This window comes from Lampris incognitus, chromosome 7 (assembly GCF_029633865.1).
Source record: "Lampris incognitus isolate fLamInc1 chromosome 7, fLamInc1.hap2, whole genome shotgun sequence".
NCBI lineage: Eukaryota > Metazoa > Chordata > Actinopteri > Lampriformes > Lampridae > Lampris > Lampris incognitus.
Window position 1 is genome coordinate 6,710,928 of NC_079217.1, and position 22,600 is coordinate 6,733,527.

The following is a 22,600-nucleotide window of genomic DNA, read 5'->3' on the forward strand; positions in this document are numbered from 1 at the left end:
AAAGACTTGAGTGACATCAAGGGTTCGGCTCTTAACTTATTACGCTCTTATCTCACCAACAGAACTTTTTCTGTTGTTCTGCGTAATTCTACCTCCTCGTTGGATCACTTGAGTTGTGGTGTCCCTCAAGGCTTAGTTCTTGGCCCCCTTCTCTTTTCTATATACATGCTGCCCCTTGGCCAGGTCATTCAAATCACAATATGCTCTACCATTTTTATGCAGATGACACTCAGTTATACATGCCACTAAAACCCACAGATCCTAGCGCCCTATTAAATCTCACAACTTGCCTCACTGACATGAAATTCTGGATGTCCATATATTTTCTTAAATTTAATGATGATAAGCCTGAGGTCATTCTGTTTGGTCCCGAAAATTCCATCAGTCCTTTTGGTGCTAATCTTGGTGGTCTGTCAGGTAGTCTTAAGCAGGCTGCTAGGAATCTTGGGGTAATATTTGATGCTAACCTCAGTTTTGACGGTCAAATTAAGCATGTTATTCAGTCATGCTTTTTCCAACTCAAGCTAATCTCCAAAATTAGGCCATTTTTATCAATTGCCGATTTGCAAAAAGTTGTACACGCTTGTATCTATTCTCGGCTCAACTACTGTAATGCACTTTATTTTGGTATCAGCAAGGGCTCCCTCCACTGTCTGCAGTTGATACAAATGCCGCTGCTCGACTCATTACCGGGACAAGGAGGCATGACCATATCACTCCTGTGCTTGCGGCTCCCTACACTGGCTCGCTGTTATATTTCAAATTGATTTTAAAATTTTACTGCTCACTTTTAAGGCTTTAAATGGTCTTGCTCCTTTATACATTTGTGATTTATTGACTTGGTATGTCCCCCCTCGACCATTAAGGTCTGCAGATGGAGCCCTGCTAGTTATTCCCAGGTCTCGGTTGGTTATAAAGGGTTATTGGGCTTTTGCTGTTAGAGCCCCTATGGAACTCTTAGCTCAACTCCTGTTGAGCTAAGGTGAACTAAGTCTCTAGCTTCTTTTAAATCTAATCTCAAAACTTTTCTTTTTATGAAAGCTTTTACAAATGTTTGGTATTTGTTTTTATTTTTTCTGTTTTTATTTTTACTTTCATTTGATCTTACTCTTTTTTGCCCTGTCTGGTTTTATCTGTGTGTTTTTTTTTTTTGTGTGAAGCGCTTTGTAACATTGTTTTAGAAAAATGCTATATATATAACAGTATTATCATTATTATTTATTAATTGCTTGCTAATCTTTAGTGAAATACACCCTCAGAAGCCTCATACCTACTGAACAAATAAGGTCGTGTCACCACCGGAAATCTCTTCCAGAGAAATATTACTAGTGCTGGAGATGAATGTTTGGATGGCACTGTGTGGAAAAACAGATGCTGAGTGTTGCGAGGAGATGTTCGATAATTGTTGCTACGCAGTGAGATAAGCGAGAGTACTTGAAGCACAACCTTTCTATAGATAACAACTCATACAGAAAGCGTTTTTTTACAGGTCTGCGGCAGACGTTCTTCCAGACTAATTCATCCAGTCCTTATGTGCTTGGACTAAATAACAGTAGTAGTTCACATTCATAAGAGTGTCCTTGTTTCTTTTTGGTTCAAGCTCATGCTGTTTGAATTTCTGATAAGGAACGGTGTCCCAGGTAACAGCAATCTGCAGATTGGGTACTTCTTTTTTAGCTTACATGTTGATTTGTATAAGAAATTAGTTAGTTGTTTTATGTTCAGTACTCCCAATTACAGAAGCATGTAATCAGTGGAATATCTCTCTCTCTGTTTTACCTGAGAAATTATTATTCTTATGTTTTGTATGCAGTCGTTTTGGTTTTTAGCTAGTTAAATGTCTGGTGGCTGATCAAGTCATGGACTCATGTATTCCACTCTGTGAGACTTGGTTCCTTACACACCTAGCATTCTATATATGCACAGGAACCTGCTGTTAGGATTTTGCAGAGCATCTGAAGCAGGATATGAAATAATCAGTCTTGTGGTGTGGTTCTGAAATGCAGCACAGCGGAGACTGACAGTTCAATCATTTTGACAAATGAGAGCTTTTATTAAAAAAGTAATAAATGTTGGATGTTTGCACCAAATATGGCTACTTTCAAACTGCAATATACGAATTGTAATGACGTTCAGTGAGTCTGATATTTGAAACCACATATTTGCTTGGAGTGCTTTTAGATTGTTGAGTCCAAAAGCACGCCAACCTGCCCTGAGGTTGATTGGGAGACGTCAAGGCTGCTCCTGTTGAATTCTTAAACCACCAATTGAATTCTTTGCTATTTGTTTTGATGACATGACAGTTTTGCTCCACTAAATTAGTAAATTTCAAGAACTGTCAACATTCTGACAAATGTATTAGCAGTTCCAGCTATTCCCTTACAATTAATATTATTTGGGAAACATTTCTGAATCTAGTTAAATCACTATGTTCAACTTTTTTTCCCCTTTAGTGCTGTTCCCCTTTTACACCTTGTCCTCATCTCCTGTCATCATATGTTTACTGTTTTAAGGCTCTGAGCATGTACACATGAAATACATTTACCCATGGCACCCTTGATGTGAAGCAAATTATATTCTAAAAGTTTGTGTTCAATGGAGTTGTGCAGATAGTTAGTGCTAATATAAACTAAATGGAGAGGAAGTGAAATTGTAGTACTAGATGTAAGCCTGGCGGCACAGTGGCGCAGTGGTTAGTGCCATAGCCTCACAGCAAGAAGGTCCTGGGTTCAAGCCCCGGGGTAGTCCAACCTTGGGGGGTCATCCTGGGTCGTCCTCTGTGTGGAGTTTGCATGTTCTCCCTGTGTCTGCATGGGTTTCCTCCAGGGGCTCCAGTTTTCTCCCACAGTCTAAAGACATGCAGGTCAGGTGAATCGGCCATACTAAATTGTCCCTAGGTATGAGTGTGTGTGTGTGTGTGGGCCCGGTGTGATGGCCTGGCGGCCTGTCCAGGGTGTCTCCCCGCCTGCCACCCAATGACTGCTGGGATAGGCTCCAGCATCCCCACGACCCTGAGAGCAGGGCCAGAGGTTCGGTTAATGGATGGATGGATAGATGTAAGCCTAGCCTATATAATTGTATCAGTCAGTTACTCACTTTATTCATACAGCTGAATATGAATGCAAAAGTACAGTGGATTTACATGAGACAAGTTAAAAGGGGAAAAGAGACAAGCATTTGTAAGAGGCTAAAATAGGGCTAAAGTAAATGCTAAAATGTAGTATCAGTAGCCACTGACATTACAGTAGCAAGTGAGTTACAGTTCAAGTTCACTTTGTCCGGGTAGCATAGTGGTCTATTCCGTTGCCTACCAACACGGGGCTCTCTGGTTTGAATCCCCCGCCTTACCTCCGGCTTGGTCGGGCGTCCCTACAGACACAATTGACCATGTCTGCGGATGGGAAGCCGGATGTGGGTAGCGCCTCCTCTGGTCAGTCGGGGCACCTGTTCGGAGTGGGGTGGGGGGGACTATGGGGAACAGCGTGATCCTCCCATGCGCTATGTCCCCCTGGTGAAACGCCTCACTGTCAGGTGAGAAGAAGCGGCTGGCGACTCCACATGTATTGGAAGAGGCATGTGGTAGTCTGCAGCCCTCCCTGAATCAGCAGAGGGGGTGGAGCAGAGATTGGGACGGCTTGGAAGAGTGGGGTAATTGGCCAAATACAATTTGGGAGAAAAAGGGAAAAAAACAAAAACATGTACCTTCCAATGAAATGCATATGCCCTGGCTCTCTCTGCCGCTACATATATATATAAAAGGAAATAATAAATAACAAAAACAATAAGAAATCAGAAATCCCACAAAAATAATCAGTGAAAGTTGTGTAAGGTATTTACATTATTCTAACCGCCTGGGGGTAAAAACTGTCCTTGAGGCGGCTGGTCCTGACGCTGATGCTCTGTAAGCATTGTCCTGAGGGAAGACGGGGGGGAACAGACCAAGTGCTGGGTTTCTGTTGTCCTCCATGATTCTTAGGGCCTTCCTTCTACAATGGCTGGTATAAATGACCTGAAGCTGTGGCAGTGCTGGTCCTATGATTATTGAAGCTGTTTTTGCTATCCATTTCAGTTGTTTGTGATTCTGTTCAGTCAGGTTGCCAAACCACACTAGTGTGCTTCCAGTACGGATGCTCTCTCTCTATGGTAGTCTGATAGAAACTGACCAGGGATTTTGTGGACATTCTGAATGTTGTTTTTTTTTGAAAACTTTTCCAATTTTCAAGTTTTTTTGGAACAGGTATACAGGACACACGAACAACAACAACAAAAAAAGAAACATGTAGGAATCCCCCCCCTCCCCCCCAAGGCTCAAGGAAAGAAAAAAAAAAGGACTATGCAGGGATTTGTTATTCCAATACCACATAATAACCATGTTTTTGAAGACGATATAAAGTTGTACACATATCTATAAATATTGTCGTTACAACCAGGTAAAAAAAAAAGTACATTCAATAAAAGGGAAACCCTTCAATAAAGTCTATGAAAGGACTCCATGTCAAAGTAAAGTTTTTGCGGGTTTTACATATTTTATATCGGAGCTTTTCTAAAGGTAGAAAGGACAGCACCTCCCTTAACCACTGCAAAAATGATGGAGCTTTATTCGACTTCCGGGTAAATAGAATAAGTCTGCGAGCTAGCAGTGAAGTAAATGCATTTGCCTGCAAAGTTGTGACCTTACAGTTAGGGGGCGGTATGCCAAAGATGGCTGTGTGAAAATCAGGGGTTATGGTCTGTTTACAGATATGTCAGAATACATTAAATATATGTCCCCAATAACTGTTGAGGGAGGAGCATGCCCAGAACACGTGTCCCACCGAGGCTGGACTATGGCTGCACCTCGGACACCCAGGGTCTGTGGTGGGAAAGATTCTGGCAAGCTTGTCCCCTGAGTCGTGAAGACGGTGAAGCGCCTTCAATTGAATTAAACCATGTCGTATACACAATGAGGAAGTGTGTATATGAGTTAAGCTGTCCCGCCATGCCTCTTCAGAAAGCTCTACACCTAAATCGCTCTCCATGCATTCTGACTTTTTTAAGACATCTCAGAACGTATAGTCTCTGTTGTGCCTTCTTCATGACACACCTTGTGTTTAGAGACCAGGAGAGGGAGTCTGAGATCTGAATGCCTAAAAATCTGAAGTTCTTCACAGTTTCAGTAGGGACACTTGATGTAAACTGGTGTCTGAACTGATTTGGACTTCTTAAAATCAACAATTATCTCCTTTGTTTTCACAGCATGTAGGGAGAGGTTGTTATCTTGATACCATATATATAGGTCCCTCATCTCCTTCCTGTAGGCATCTTCATTGTTGTCATTTATCAGTCCACTTACTGTGGCGTCGTCTGCAAATTTCGCAATGTTTTTATGACACTTGGCAACACAGTCTTGTCTGAGCAGACTGTAGAGTAAGGGATTAAGGCAACAACCCTGCGGTGCTTCTGTGTTGAGAACGATGGTAGATGGGTAGCTGGTACCTGCTCTCACTGTCTCAGGTCTGCCTGTCAGAAAGTCATATAACCACTTACAGATCGAATTACAAAGACCAAGGTCCCTAAGCTTAAACACCAACTTAGATGGGACAGTGGTATTAAATGCAGTGCTATAGTCAATAAACAGCATACTGATATAAGTGTTTGTCCTTCAAGATGTTTTAACACAGTATGTGTTGGTAGTCAATGTGTTGATGTATCATCTCTTCTTTATATATATATATATAAGGCAAGAGTGTATGTTTTGTGTTCGCTTAAAACTCCAAAAATACTCATTGTAGAACAAAAAGAAAGGTATCTTTAGAATCAGCACTTTCCAAGGATTGCACAGTTCAAAAAATATTTCAGAAACTAAGTAAACAAATGGATTTATTTGCGAAAGACGCATTCCAACGATGCTTTGTGGAGACTTCCGGCAAATCCTTCCAGTGGTCAAGGGAAGCACTACACCTAACATTGTCAATGCTAGCCTGAAGGCACGCAATGTGGTTTACCCTGAGGTGCTTTACCTTCTGAGTAAAAGCCTTACCACTTAACCGGCCTAGTTGTCAGGACAACTTAGGTCACTGAATGAATGGCGCAAGGCTGTTGGAATGTCTTTTCACCAAAACTGAGATAAATTTGACCAGACGTTTTTGGGATCAGGAGGAACAGTTTAGATGGGGAGAAAGTATGATTTCATATTGACAGTTAAATTTTGGATTTAGTTAACACTATTGCCCATATACATAAAACATTTACATCAAATTTATAACATAACAAATATTTTGTGCCTAACAGCTAGAGATGCACCAATTGATCGGCCAGTGAGCGGAATCTGTTGATTTTTAGCGTGATCGGCCATGACCGGTGACCTCAGTCAATCTCAGATATATCCAATTGTGTGCCGGTCAAATTTACATGCTTGCACCACGCGATGATTCATGTCGCACACAAAGTGTCACAGACAGTAATGTCACAGCCACACACAAAAACACGCATGCGAAAACATGTCGCCGGAAACCGTCGTTTACGTTGGGAATGTAAAACATGTTAGATAAAGTGGGATATACTGCAATTCATGTTCAGTTGGATTTTATTTGAACAAAAAAAGCTCCGTCCAGTAACCTGGAGCACTTTTTTAATTTGAGATTTGTTCAAGTGACAGTGAGAGAAGGTCACGTGGCGCAGTTTTGGGGAAAATGTAAGTTATTTAATAGTCAATATTTTATTATGAACATACAAATGAAATTTCCATTAAAGAAAAGTTACAAAAATGTTTGTGTATTCCGTCAATTATAGTTCTTAAAAAGTATCAGAATCGGCAGGTCAGACTTTTAAAAAAAATCAGAAATCAATAATGTTTCCAAAAAGTGGGTGTCATATAAAGTAAATGACAGTTTTTTTCCTCCAGAATACATTAAAGGTATAGAAAATTGCTAGGAAGATAGGGACTCAGGAGGATTCTGTCTCTCTCTTCATTCCCATTCATTTAAATCTGGGTTTCCCCCATAGCCTGGGGGTTTCTTTTGTGGTCTGGGAAGGGTGTCTGTACAGTAGAGGACTTAGTAGCTAATGGTATTGTTAAATCTTTTAACCAGCTCAAAGAGCAGTATGACCTTACCACAAGTTACTTTTTTTAGGTACCTGCAGATCTGTAGCTTTGTCTTCTCAAAAGTAAGGTTACACCCGAGTGGGTTCTCTCACTCCTCTGGAGAAAAAGGTCTTGCAAGATCCTGTGCCTCGAAAATGACCACCAGGTTTTACAACGCTCTTTTTCCCCCAGCACAGGGCGCGGGTCATCTTAAATTGCTTTGGGAGGCTGACTTGGGCCTACTCATTTCAGATGACGAGTGGGAAGATGTAGGTTAAGCTTATCTAGTTGCTTGTCCAGCAACAAAGTCAAGGAGTTGCAATTCAAAATTATACACAGGCTCCAGATTACACCGGTGCTACCGAATAAGTTTAACACTATATTTCCCAAATATTGTAATAAATGCAAGGTTTCTGAGGGGTCATACTTCCATTATATTTTTGATTGTCTCTTTATTAAAAAAAAAATTCTGGAGAAAGGTTTGCAAAGAAATTTGTGAAATATTCGGTAAAAATATAGATCTTAAACCTCTGTCCTGTATTCTTGGATCACATTCTGTTCTGAATCTTGGACTCCACATGTTAAAACTGCTTGATGTTATTTTGTTTGGCGCTTGAAGGCACATCTTACTTCAGTGGGTCTCTGACAAACCTCCAGAGCGCTCCCAGGTTACAAGGTATAATAGAACTCATCCCTGTGGAAGCCATGACCAACTGGCTCAAGGAAAAACCTTCAGTGTTCTATAAAATGTGAGACCCCCTTCTTAAATTACATTGAAATAGAGAGGGCACAGACTTTGCAGAGAGGCCCTTATGGACTTATCTGGACAGACGTCCCTAGAGAGGTTCATACAGGAGTCTTTAATCAAGTGGTATATCGTATCACTTCACTGCCTTTATCTGGTGATGTACCCATCCATTTTTCAACATGTTTTTTTTTTGTGTGTTGTACATCTATTTCTTTTCTCCTTTCCATCTGCATTTACTTTTACCACTATGTGGAAGTTCTTTTTCAGTGTGTTTTGTGTAGAATAAGGTGCTCTTATGTTTCCTTATAACGGCTTCTTTAAAACTAAGACCAAAACCGATATCTTTAAAAGAAAAAGAAAAGTGGAATTGGCCAAGAAAATTGCAATCAGTGCATCTCTACTATACACAGATCAACCAAAACATAAAAACCACCTTAGGCCACTGCCACTAGGGCAGGGGTGGCTAACCTTGTGCCATGGAGAGCCATGTGTGTGCAGGTTTTTATTCCAGCCGGACTCCACACCAGGCGATTTCACTGATTAGCAACCCTTCAACCAAAGAGGAAGAATGTATGAGGGGTCGGGTTGGAATGAAAACCTGCATACACATGGCTCTCCATGGCACATGGTTAGCCACTGCTGCACTAGGGCATCAGGGAATACTGTTGCCATGAAGGAGTGTACTTGGTCCGCAACAGTGTTTAGGTAGGTGGTACATGTCAAACTAACATCCACATGAATGCCCGAACTCAATGTTTCTCAGCAGAACATTGTCCAGAGTATCACACTGTCTCCACCAGCTTGCCTTTGTCCCATAGTGCATCCTGGTGCCATCTCTTCCCCAGGTAAACAACGCACATGCGCCCGGCCATCCATGTGATGTATAAGAAAACGTGGTTCATCAGACTAGGCCACCTTCTTCCATTGCTCCATGATTCAGTTCTGATTCTCATGTGCCCATTGTAGGCGCTTTCGGCAGTGGACAGGGGTCATCATGGGCACTCTGACTGGTCTACGGCTAAGCAGTCCCACACGTAGCAAGCTGTGAAGCACTCTGTGTTCTGATACCTGTTTATCATAGCCAGCATTCTTTTTCAGCAATTTGAGCTACAGTAGCTCTAATGTGGGCTCGGACAAGGCGGGCTAGCCTTCGCTCCCCATATGCATCAGTGAGCCTTGGGTGCCCATGACCCTGTCACCGGTTCACCGGTTGTCCTTTCTTGAACCACTTTTGGTAGGTACTCACCACTGCGTACTAGGAACACTCCACAAGATCTGCCATTTTGGAGATGCTCTGACCCAGTTGTCTATAGCCATCCCAATTTGGCCCTTGTCAAAGTCGCTCAGATCCTTACGCTTGCCTGTTTTCCCTGCTTCCAACACATCAACTTCAAGAACCGACTGTTTACTTGTTGCCTAATATGTCCCACCCCTTGACAGGTGCCATTGTAATGAGATAATCAATGTTATTCACTTACCTGTCAGTGGTGATAATGTTTTGGCTGACCGGTGTATATAGATAATACACATGGTATATTGGAAGAGAATCGAGCTTTGCTGCTTGTCAACGAATGAGTGTTTCCACTCATCCTAAAATGATTCACAATTTTGTCTTTCCTCCAAACTTTTTTTTTTTTCAACAACTCTCAAATCAGCTTTCCATCTCTTGTTTCCATGTGCATGTAATCAGGAGCTGAACAAGCGTCAGACCCAGAAGGACCTGGAACATGCCATGCTCCTGCGGCACCATGAGTCCATGCAGGAGCTGGAGTTCCGTCAGCTTAACACCATTCAGAAGATGAGGGCTGAGCTGACTCGGTTGCAGCATCAAACAGAGCTGACGAACCAGCAGGAGTACAACAAGAGGAGGGAGCGGGAACTCCGACGTAAACATATCATGGAGGTGCGCCAGCAGCCCAAGAGCCTCAAGGTGAGATCTCGTCCCTAGAATTCTGGTGACCAGCAGTAAATGCATGTAGGCATGGTTGTGGGCATGTTTCTGCATACATTTTGGAGCCCACTCGATAGAGTTGGGTACAGGTCTCAAAATTGAATTGTCATGTCATCGATGGCAACATGCTTTATGATGTGGTAAGTGATGATTTAAAGAGTACCATTATTTTCTTCTTTGGATCAATCTTACCCCCCAACCTGTAACAGTCCAAAGAGCTACAGATCAAGAAGCAGTTCCAGGACACCTGCAAGATCCAGACCCGGCAGTACAAGGCCCTGAGGAACCATCTGCTGGAAAGCACACCAAAGTCGGACCACAAGGCTGTGCTTAAGCGCCTGAAGCAGGAGCAGCACCGTAAACTGGCCATCCTGGCAGAGCAGTATGACCACTCCATCAACGAGATGCTCTCCACCCAGGCGGTAAGTTATTGGGGGCATCTAGGAATTAATATTTAATCTAGATCTGGAAAGCACATATATGACAGAGCCAGAAATTTTTATCAACTAGCTGACTTCTGTGGGTGTATCATACCAAGCTGTCATGTGTTCTGCAAATAAGCCCTTGTAACACTCCCGACCCAAACCAGTAATCTTTTGGAGTGTGTCTTTCTCTATTTTCAGCTGCGCCTTGACGAGGCTCAGGAGGCCCAGTGCCAGGTGCTACGCATGCAGCTATACCAGGAACTGGAACTGCTAAATGCCTACCAGAGCAAGATCAAGATGCAGACTGATGCCCAGCATGACCGTGAGAGGAAGGATCTGGAGCAGAGGGTCTCACTTAGGAGGGCCCTACTGGAACAGAAGGTACTCCTCCTAATTTGATTTACATAAAGAAGTTTTATATTTTTCTCAAAAAAGACTTGCTTTGTGATAATTAAGTATATGTATTTATCGTAAAATGCTTTTTGATTAAATTAGAGAAGTTTTTAATAGATTCAAAGGCTGTGAAATCTCGTTTCCCGAAAGGCTCATTGTCTGCTGCTTATTGGTTTTTGGTGTTCAGGGTCATCTGTTTTGAAAGTTTTCTCAGGTATTTTGCAAATTAAAAGGGAAACCTAAGCTATGTTTAGGATTTGCAAATATGTAATTGAAATAACTAATTAATTCTTGGCCCTGCGATGGGCTGGCGGCCTGTCCAGGGTGTCTCCCCGCCTGCCGCCCAGTGACTGCTAGGATAGGCTCCAGCATCCCCGCGACCCTGAGCAGGATAAGCAGTTTGGATAATGGATAATTAATTCTTAATTTATTTTTCTACTACTGAATGGTTCTCATTTACATCTGGTACATGTGATCTGTATCCAGATCTGCTGTCTGAATAAGGAACAGCACAAATCAATGCAAAGTGTAAATGCACACAACACGCATTGTGATCAGAATGTTTTTGGTTTTTTTTGTTAACTAGGTGGCACATCTACCGTCATCGAAAACATTTTTGATGACAGTATATTTATTTTCTTTGTGTAGTGCAGATAAAGCGCATTAGAGAAGACCTATACATGTCAGGCATGCAAACTTGTCACCTTTTGATGAAATTTGCTGTTTTGAAATTGTAATTAGTTGTGTACCTGTTGGGGTTGCCCTGTTGTTAATTTTCTTTGTGAATGTGAGAACATCGTATGTAAAGGCACATTTGCACTTCATAAATTAACACTTGGTACTTTATTTTGCTCATTCTTGTAATACTGTGAGCTTGTGGCCAGTACCAGAGTAATTCTAAAAGACACCAGAAATGAGCATTTAGTAGCTTATTGAAGAAAAAAAAATCTCCAGGGAAACATACCCCCGGACCCCAATATCAGGTCTGTGTTTTTCTTTGCTCATGCATCCTTCTCACCTTTTCTAACCAGTGTGCATGCCTGAAATTAACAGGTCTTCTCTTATGCACGTTGTCTGGTGTTTATACCAGGTGTAAATGCAGAAGGTATGAGCAGAGTGTTGGGGATCCAGATACAAATTGCATGTAAAAACTGGATTTAAATGTGCAGTCAGCCTAACCTAAATGCTACCCTCTATTGTTCAGCGTTATGAATGACAACTATAATCAAAATCGCCTCAACTACCAAACCATGTAGATATCTTGCACATTTATCGTATTTGGAAAAAAAAACTCTTATTCTGCAGCAGGGTGGAAAAACATATTTTTGGTTCTGTATCGTGACCGATTTGCATGGGTTTCTGTTCATTCATTCATCTTCAGCCGCTTCTCCGGGGCCGGGTGGCGGTGACAGCAAGCTAAGTAGGGCACTCCAGATGTCCCTCCCCCCAGCCAAGCCCTTCTGCGATGCTGGAAGTCGGCACGCCCCAGTCCCCGCCCTTGCCTGCCGCCCGGCCTTTATTGCACCCTACCCCAGTGCTCATCCCCGCGTGTGGTGGGTCCACAGGGGGATTTCTGTGATACAGCAAAACCTTTTATGTTTGTGAGGCAGCATATACATGGAGTTTTATCAGAAATCCCATTGACGAGTAGATTTGTCGGTTGCGCTTCGTAAACACAAGGTTCAAAGTTGGCCCCTCCTCCCCGGTGCAATGCCCCCTGACCGCAGTTGCAAGAACACATCCCAGTGTACAGGCCAACTCCACGTTACTCATCATTCTCATTCTGTCCTTCAGTACTTGCCAGTGTGTGAAAGCCAACCCCAGGTTCACTCTCGTTTTGTATCGAGCGTTGTCTGCTTGGCGTTTCACCTCGCTATATTTGCGTCTTTTCGGCACTGTTTCCGCCATTGTCGTAGCTTCCTCTTGGATGCGTGCTTATGATCTCGATCCGGCACCTGGTCATTATGTTGTTATAGAGTCCCGCTGCCCAAAGGTTAACGCCCAGAAATGTCCCGTACGCAGCAAAATAGGGCAGAGGACAGGGTCTGTGCAGATACAGACACCGTGGTGGTGTCTGTAGTCAATAGTCATAAGTGACTATTGAGAGGGATTATTTTTGTACAAGTCTATTCATTGATTTTTTTTAGGAAAATCCTACTCATTTTACCTTTTAAATTGTGTTTCTATGTGTGTAAATAATACATCACAGGTAGCTCAGTGACATTAACTATTAAACTTGAGTACCCTGACGTGACTGTACTTTCCCAGAAGAGGCAGCAGATCAACTAGGGAGCCAGAGAGCTGAGATCACATACGAATAAGTGTTAATTAATTGGGTCGAGACATTATCACCTCAAATCCATTTTAGCACTTAATTGGCTCTGATAACTTGTTTATTATAACGTTACTGTGCCATATGGAAATGATCAGCATGGCTGGCACGCCTCTCTGACTAATCGGCTTGCTTGACTTCAATGACCTGTTGTTTAATGAAGATGCTAAGATGAAGGACAGGATTAGGAACAAGTATATTAAGAGGGACCGCTCAGGTTGGACGGTTTGGAGACAAAGAGGCAAGATTGAGGATGTTTGGACATGTGTGGAGGAGAGATGCTGGGTAAATGGGGGAAGGATGCTGAATATGGAGCTGCCAGGGAAGAGGAAAAGAGGAAGACCAAAGAGGAGGTTTATGGATGTGGTGAGGGAGGACATGCAGGTGGCTGGTGTGACAGAGGAAGATGCAGAGGACAGGAAGAGATGGAAACGGATGATCCGCTGTGGTGACCTAACAGAAGCAGCCAAAAGTAGTAGTAGTAGTAGCAGTAGTAGTAGTAGTGTATAATGAATATTACCATAGGAAATAAAAAGGGGATAAGGCAGGTTTCAGAAAGGTTGCAAATCATTTATAATTCATCTCATGTTCAGTTCAGCTTTGACCACATTAATCACATCTAAGCATACTTTTATGTGGGATAAAATGCGTTCAGTTTACTCAGATCAAGTCAATTTTATTTGTATAGCCCAATATCACAAATGACAAATTTGCCTCGAGGGGCTTTACGGTAACAAATCCTGTCCTTAGACCCTCGCATCGGATAAGGAACAACTCCCTAAAAAACCCTTTAACGGAGAAAAAGTAGGAAGAAACCTCAGAGAGAGCAACAGAGGAGGGATCTCTCTCCCAAGACGGACAATGTGCAATGGATGTTGTGTTTACACAATTTACAGAATTTACTCCTTTGCATTGTTTTGTGTCTTTGCAAGTTTTTTTTTTTTTTTTTTAAATGTATCTAAACCCCCATTATTTGCTGTGTATCTTGTGTGTCCAGATTGAGGAGGAGATGCTGTCCTTGCAGAATGAACGCTTGGAGCGAATCCGGAGCCTGCTGGAACGTCAAGCCCGCGAGATTGAGGCTTTTGACTCAGAAAGCATGCGCTTGGGCTTCAGCAACATGGTGCTGTCAAACCTCTCCCCCGAGGCCCTCAGCAATAGCTTTCCAGGAGCGTCAGGCAGTTGGAGCCACCAACAGCACCAATCCGGGGGTTCTTATGGGCCACACTGGGGCAGTGGTGGTTCCGGATCAGGCCACCAGGGCAGCCATCACCAATACCACTACCACTCCAGTCCAGGAGGGGTGCCTATGCAGCAGGGCTGGGGCCAAGGTATGCAGGGAGGTGGGGTGCCCCAGCCGTGGGGTCATCCGTCAGGGGGATCGCTGGTCTCCCGGAGCAGCGCAGGTGTGCAGAACAGCCCCCAAGCAATGAGGAGGACAGCCTCGGGAGGGCGCAGTGAGCAGGGCATGAGCAGGAGCACCAGTGTCACCTCTCAGATATCTAACGGGTCGCACCTTTCCTACACATAGATACCCCACAAGCCCTGGATTCAGAGTCTGAGCATGTGTATGTGTATGTAGAGTCCAGTGAACCGCAAAGTGGGACAGAATATCGGCTGAGCTCTACAACTCTATCGCTCTCTGTCTCCCCCCAGCCCCCTGCCCCCCCTCCCCTTCCTCCCCATGTACAGATGTGGATGTGTGATGAAATAAATGTTGCTCAGGTCAAAAGGGCTTAAAGAGGCACGGCCCCTCCACAGCAGTTTATCAGCACACATACAGATCCTTTAGTTTGTTCTCACACAAACGGTTTTGAGTGTCAACACATAATAGTCCCACTTTTTTTTTCATTTACAGGTCTCTCCAATTGAAATTGTTTTAACTGTCTATTTTGTGCTATTTACAGCCATTGCTTTCATTTTGCACATGAAAACACTGTTAAAAAGCCTTTGACATGTGTTGACTATGTCCGTACATATGTAGTGTCAACAGTCACAGTGATTTGTTTAGGGACCCCCGATTCAAATTAGTTGTTGCATGCTTTGCTTTTCTGATGCCAGCCTGCTGTAATGGTCACTGTGTTAACATTTTCTTTTTAAAATAGTCTTATTTTTTTCTCTTTTTTTTTTAGTGTGTGGAAAAAAATTGACTAAATTCCCTGGTCATTGGCCAAAGTGAAAAATCCAAAAGTCCAGAGCCAAATAAACCAATCTTTAACTCTTTCAGCCTTATTAGTTCTGTTAAAACTCTTCTGCGACGAACGAATTTAGTTTCCGCCAGCTGTTTATAGTCGAGCGTCGACGTCGACGTTGTGTAATTTTAACATAAATGCCAATGTGTCTTTAGCTAGGGTTTTTTTTTAATTATTATTATCATTACTTTTACATTTTTATATACTGGCATTTTTAGTTGACAGGAAAAGGCCTCGAGAGTCTGTTCTTCGGTTGAGGCTACACTCGGTGTGCAGTAAGGTTAGTGTTCTCAGAACACTACGAGGGGATTTGAGGAGTAACGACTCGCCCGTCAGGCGGAGTTATGCGTAGGTCTGACGGGCGGGTTCTGAGTGACGGCCGTGTAGAGCAGCCCGACTCCGGCGTTGGCACATTTGATGTGACTTTGGGAACAACTGCTTCGAGGAGAACGCTAGTACGTTCTTCAGGATGATGATGATGATGATGATGATGATAAGTTTAGACTGCTTTGCCTTTAAAAAGGACCCTGGAGCTGATTGTTGATTTTTTTATTAGTGCCTTTTAAAACTGCTGCCTTTTCAAAGCACTTTACACAACTTTAGTAGAATGTTAAACGATTCTTTGAGTTTTTATTAGCGAGGAGCCCACAGGAGGAGTTGGTTGTTGGCGTGTAGAGGAGCAGATGAGCAAATGGTCAAGTTTAACCTGCTTTTATTTTTTCTTTTTTTTTTAAGAATGATTTCCCAAATGTAGAAAAGGTGTGGGACAAGCTGTATGCATCTTAACGGCAAATAAAAAAAAAAATTGGGTTTGTCCTGCTTCTCGCACCTAGCTGGAAGCATGGTGGAACCATGGAAGCATGGTGGAACCACGGAACCACCTGGAAGCATGGTGGATCCATGGAACCACCTGGAAGCATGGTGGATCCATGGAACCACCTGGAAGCATGGTGGATCCACGGAACCACCTGGAAGCATGGTGGATCCATGGAACCACCTGGAAGCATGGTGGATCCATGGAACCACCTGGAAGCATGGTGGATCCATGGAACCACCTGGAAGCATGGTGGAACCACGGAACAACCTGGAAGCACGGAGACATGGCTGTACTCGGCATGTTTGGTGTCTTCTGTGTCTTTATGCATGATTGTGACCCCTTCGATCACAGGATGTGAAGATACGGCAGACATTTTAAGATGGGTGTGTTATTCTGTCTGGACCACGAGTTTGATTTTTTTTTAATAATCCATAACCCCAAAAACATTGACCAAGTTGAGGAGGTACCACGGCGTACAGGTTCTGCTTGTGTAAGGTAGCGTTCTTGACCATGACAGCAGGCTCGGCAATAGATGCGACCCACGAGAAGTGAAAACTACATTTTTTTAAAACGTCAAAGCCCGGCTTACCCGACACCGAGAACCCAGAATGTGCTACGTGATGATTGTTAAAGCGTTTCTCCGCCGCCCGAGAAGGAAAGCGAGCGAGTCGAGCCACACGGCTTTGTAGCGTGCAGGTATAGCATGGACTCGAGCTCTCTGTAAGAACATCGAGATGTTTATTTTATTTTTTAAATGGGTACATGTGGCAAAAGCACTTACGCAGTTGATTTTTGATCCCTTGTTTCGCCTATTACAAGACCAGGAAAATACCCTGTGGCATTTCTTCTTTTCTTTTTCTTTTTTTTTTATTGTTCTTTTTGTTTTGTGGGTGACAAATGTCACTGGGGTTACCCGGTGTTCCCTCGACCTTGCTAGCCCGTAGACTCCTTAAACACGAGTGCTTATAGTCACCACGTAGAGGATACGAAACACTCAAGACGCTAAATAGGCCTTTAACAGGAATGATGTAGAGAGTAGGACGTTTCCATGAATCACTAAGCTGGAGTTACATGTTCATATTGTGTTTTGTTTTTTTTGGAGATTAATTAAACATTAAAAAACTAAAACTTGCATTACAGGAAAAGAATTTCTAAAACTAACGTTATTTAACTGACAGACTACACTGATATAATTTTTTTTTTTTTTTTTTGGGCTCTGAAAAACACGAAAGGGTGTTTTGTCGAGTTGTCTGAAAATAGCTTAACGGAAGATATTTTAGCTTGTGTACACTGACTCATAATGCTTCATATGCATGTCTTTGCTGTCATTTTTCTGAAAATGCCTCTCGCCGAGTCAGTGGGGCCTCCGGAAAGTCGTCGCCGCAGTTTGTGCTCCTCCGCTTGGTTTGGCTGTTTTTCTCTTATTACTCTCATCCTAAGCCACCTGACTTATAACCAGTCAGTGGATCACCGCTCTTGTTTCTCAATGTCATGCTGCGACAAATTGTCATCAAATTTAAAGGCACAAAAATGCTGGGAATAGTTTTTTTTTTTACTACCAAGAGGTGGGGTTTTCTTTTCTAGTTGTATATTTCCCAGCCCTCTCTGGAAAGCATGCATTGTGTACATGTTCCTCAGTACAGGTTTTGTTCCAAAAACTCTCCGCTTCATTTTTGTGGTGTCATCACCAAGTGACTTGCTGCAGCTACTGTGACACAGCAGACTATACTCATCGTCTCCTCCGATTACTCCGTAAGGAAACTGGGAATGTATTCCGAATGATTGGGATCTACATCTTGCATCTAAAGCCAAGGCCAATGGTTTGAATGTCAGACCAGTCGAACCTCACTCGTACAACGCCAACGTTACGTTTTATGCACATTTTTTCTTTTAGGCTCGGATGTTTTGTCGAGGTCCTTTTGTCAGGCAGTCGGATGTTATTTGTAATTATCGCGCATAAACCTCCCCCACCAACCTGAACTTTTTCGTTTATGACTTTAAACATTGATGTCAACTTTTTGTCCTACTGACTGAAAGCGTGTGGGATACTGAATGAGAAATGGCAACCGAAGATGGCGATTCTTCCTCTGGTCAAACACTGTGCCATACCGGAGTTATGGAGCCCACACACCGCAGCGTTGGTTCATGTCCGTGGTTAATAAAGCTTCGCCAGGCTGCCGGCGTGGCCTGTATGAAGCGTGTACCCCAGTTGGCTCTGCTCAAGTGGCTGAGAAGATGCGGTGGTGGTGGTGGTGGGCGAAGAGATTGCATTTCTCTGAAGATGTCAGTATTCTTCCATGGCACAGCATTACCACTACAACTCATATAACCTGTATTAAAATGTATAGATGGTGAAACATGTTATTGAATGTTTTGAGAGATTATGAAGATGCTACATAAATGATAAACTACAAAAGGTGGATTTAAATCATGTAAAAAGATTCATAAAATGAGAATAAAAAAAAAAACTAGGAACAAATGTGCTATTTTGTTTGTATTATAATTACCATTGTGTTGGCAGAGGGATATTGAAAAGAAATCAGCTGTAATAAAGTAATTTTAGTATAACTTGCCTGCTGTTTCGTGGTGTGTTTTTGAGCATGTCTGTCTTAAGACATTGCATGAAGACGGGTCAGTAACTCTTACCTAGTTTCTAGGTTTTCTATATATATATCCAGGCCATCAACACACGTGCTCCGCCGGTCTTCAGATACCTAGCTGGAATAACAAGCTGGCCAGAGGGGGAGGTAAAGGTCACAGAGGTCAGGGCATGGAAACTCCTCACAATGCTTGGGGGGGGGGGGGGTCCACCTGAAGTCCAGCAGCCTGGGACTACGATAAGAGGAAAAACTTGGGGCTGAGGTTTGGTTAGTATCAGGGCCACAATCCAGGATGAAACAAGGAACACCCCCCCACCCCCCAGGACCAACTGCTGAGTAAATACCTCAGGTGGCAGAAGACAGAGTGGGTAGTTGGAAGAAGAAGAAGAGGTATCATGGAAGACTAACCCCCTCCACGGGATGCTCGCACCATCGACAGAAGATGTGGCTGATGTTGAGAACTCACACCTGTGGCTAGAGAAGGCTGGACTGGAGGGCCGGTGTGGGCGAAGGCTTTTGTTCCGACCGAGCAGTTACGCACCTGATCCCACTGCCCAACCAGTAGAGTCTCTGCTGAGGAACTTGACTAGGAGACACGGGTGTCTAACTGCGGGTGGCGCGGTGGTTAGCGCGGTCGCCTCCCGGCAAGAAGGTCCTGGGTTCGAGCCCCGGGGTAGTCCAACCTTGGGGGGGGGGGTCGTCCCTCCCACAGGCCAAAGAGGTCAGGTGAATCGGCTGTACTAAATTGTCCCTAGGTATGAGTGTGTGTGTGTGTGTGTGTGTGTGTGTGTGTGTGTGTGTGTGTGTGTGTGTGTGTGTGTGTGTGTGTGTGTGTGTGTGTGTGTGATGATGGTCTGGGGGCCTGTCCAGGGTGTGTCCCCCCGCCTGCCGCCCAATGACTGCTGGGATTGGCTCCAGCATCCCTGCGACCCTGAGAGCAGGATAAGCGGTTCAGACAATGGATGGATGGGTGTGTAACCAAAACCCTCACCCACACTGCCCCTTTCTGGATAAGACCCCCCCCCCACCTGGCACAGAGGCCCTGCTCATAGCAGCCAGCGCCAGGTCGGTTGAGGCGGGGGTCTACCTACCACACCAGACCACACCAGACCAGACCAAGATGCAGGCTGTGCAAACATGCCCCTGAGACGGTCCAGCACAGGGGTCACCGAGCCTGCTGCCGGAGAGCTGCCGGTCGTCACTCCAGCAGCGCACCTGATGCTGCTGATTACCTCCTGACCAACACCTCGACTACCCGAACCAGGTGTGTTGAATTAGGACCCGCAAGTTTCGTCGTGTCGCTCGTCATGACAATGCCTGTAAGTAACGTGTACATGTTTAATATGCCCTCTTATGGGCTGTACCCCTGGCAACTGGGCTGTATCCCTGGCAACTGGGCTGTATGGGCTGTACCCCTGGCAACTGGGCTGTATCCCTGGCAACTGGGCTGTATGGGCTGTATCCCTGGCAACCGGGGGCTTCTCCATGTGCTAACTTTCGGGGGGAGGGTTGTGGGGGAGAATAAGTTTTCCGTGTTTTTAACATTATGTTAGGAAACTGCCACGTTCAACCTCCAGGAAGTTGTACTGCTAAAGCTCAAGCACACACACAATAGTTGTGCACGGATACGCGACGAGTTTCTGTTGATTTGAGCTGGTTTGAGGGTTGTTGGGAGTTTATGCTAGCATTAGCATCAGCGGCTAGCATGTGTGGCTGCAGCCGGCGTGACCCGAGGTTGGAGCTACGGAAGCCGAGCTGTTTACCAAGTAAGGTATCGTAACGCGCATGGATAAGAAGACACGCTGGCCGCTGGTTGGCGGGTCTGACCCGTCAGTCCAGTGTTTCTCAACCGGGGGTCCGCGGACCCCTAGTGGTCCGTGGTGTAATTGCAAGGGGTCCGTGAAAATAAAATATCTTTATAAAAAAAAGATCCTGTGACATTTATAGAAATAGGATTATTTTACTCAAATGTGACTGAGACCTTTATCTACCTAAGCTATAAAGGGTAACAGGACTTTTTTCTCTAATTACATCTGTTTCACAAGTGTAATTTATTGTATTTTAATAAGAGATCTCGCTCCCGTTTGCATTGTTAAAAGTTACTGCATAAAAATTCTGTTGTTACATATATCTGAAAGTTACTGAATACATATTCTGTTTTGTTACATATATCTGAAAGTTACTGAATACATATTCTGTTTTGTTACATATATCTGAAAGTTACTGAATACATATTCTGTTTCATTACATATATCTGAAAGTTACTGAATACATATTCTGTTTTGTTACACTACCGTTCAAAAGTTTGGGATCACCCAAACAATTTTGTGTTTTCCATGAAAAGTCACACTTATTCACCACCATATGTTGTGAAATGAATAGAAAATAGAGTCAAGACATTGACAAGGTTAGAAATAATGATTTGTATTTGAAATAAGATTTTTTTTACATCAAACTTTGCTTTCGTCAAAGAATCCTCCATTTGCAGCAATTACAGCATTGCAGACCTTTGGCATTCTAGCTGTTAATTTGTTGAGGTAATCTGGAGAAATTGCACCCCACGCTTCCAGAAGCAGCTCCCACAAGTTGGATTGGTTGGATGGGCACTTCTTTGAGCAGATTGAGTTTCTGGAGCATCACATTTGTGGGGTCAATTAAACGCTCAAAATGGCCAGAAAAAGAGAACTTTCATCTGAAACTCGACAGTCTATTCTTGTTCTTAGAAATGAAGGCTATTCCATGCGAGAAATTGCTAAGAAATTGAAGATTTCCTACACCGGTGTGTACTACTCCCTTCAGAGGACAGCACAAACAGGCTCTAACCAGAGTAGAAAAAGAAGTGGGAGGCCGCGTTGCACAACTGAGCAAGAAGATAAGTACATTAGAGTCTCTAGTTTGAGAAACAGACGCCTCACAGGTCCCCAACTGGCATCTTCATTAAATAGTACCTGTTAGAGCCTGTTTGTGCTAACACTAACGTCTGGCAAACAGCAGGCACTGCTCATCACCTGGCTAGTGCCGCCCCTGCAGTATGGGGGTGGTAGCGTCATGCTATATGGGGGTGCAGGGACAGGGATGCTGGTCAGAACTGAGAGGAGGATGAGTGTAGCCAAATGCAGAGAGGTCCTTGAAGAAAATCTGCTCCAGAGTGCACGTGACCTCAGACTGGGGTGACAGGCTCACCTTTCAAAACCACAGTGGCCCGAAAGCATGCAGCCAAGACGACGCCCGAGAGGCCCCGGGACAAGTCTCTTGACCTGTCCTTGAGAGGCCCAACCAAGGCCCAGATTTAAATCCCACCCTCGCATCGGATAAGGAACAACTCCCTAAAGCAAAAAAATCCTTTAACAGGGAGGAAAAATGGCAAGAAAGCTCAGGGGGAGCAAAAGAGGAGGGATCTCTCGCTCCCAAGACGGACAACCTGCAGAGGAGGCTAACCCTGACCCCTTGTGAAAGGAGTTTGGCTGCTGATCAGTTTTGGTATCGGGCACCATAATGAGAACAGTATAGAGCACCGCAGATGTCCACGACTTGACGTATATCTGAACGACACTGAATTGTCAGGTGGGATTTTGTGGGGGGAACAGGTTTGCTCTGAAAAACGGTAATGCCCAGATTATATGTAATATCTACATCCATTATGCAAACCGCTTATCCTGCTCTCAGGGTCGCGGTGGAGCCTATCCCACCAGTCACTGGGCGGCAGGCGGGGAGACACCCTGGACAGGCCGCCAGGCCATCACAGGGCTATTTTTTTGAACTATCTTATTTTTATTATTTTTGCATCCATAATTCTTTATTTTATTCCATGGAATACAGATACACATAGAATTATAGCTACTTGTAGAATTTTTGGCCACATAGAATCTTGACAATTGAAATACAATTTCTGCTCAAGGCACCGATTCAAAGAATGAAAGATACTTGCAGATAATATAGAATATGATGTGCTGGACATAAATGAAACCTTTGCTATCAGCTAATAATTTGTATGTTTAACTAAGCAACCCACACCCTAACCCTAACTCTAACCCCTTGGTGATGATGCATTCACCAGTAAATGATTCATTGGCTGATCT

General features: G+C 43.8%; 1 protein-coding gene across 3 annotated transcripts in view; it reads left to right on the forward strand.

Annotated features, from left to right (window-relative positions):
* The window catches only part of taok1a (TAO kinase 1a), a 42,079-nt gene extending 23,590 nt beyond the window's left edge, over window positions 1-18,489 (forward strand). For all 3 annotated transcript variants that reach the window (XM_056283088.1, XM_056283086.1, XM_056283087.1), the window contains exons 17-20: window positions 9,502-9,741; window positions 9,972-10,184; window positions 10,386-10,568; window positions 13,910-18,489. In XM_056283088.1, coding sequence (XP_056139063.1) covers window positions 9,502-9,741; window positions 9,972-10,184; window positions 10,386-10,568; window positions 13,910-14,443 — 1,170 coding nt within the window. In that variant the 3' untranslated portion in view covers window positions 14,444-18,489. The remainder of the gene's footprint in view (window positions 1-9,501; window positions 9,742-9,971; window positions 10,185-10,385; window positions 10,569-13,909) is intronic.
* Window positions 18,490-22,600: the final 4,111 nt, after the last annotated feature.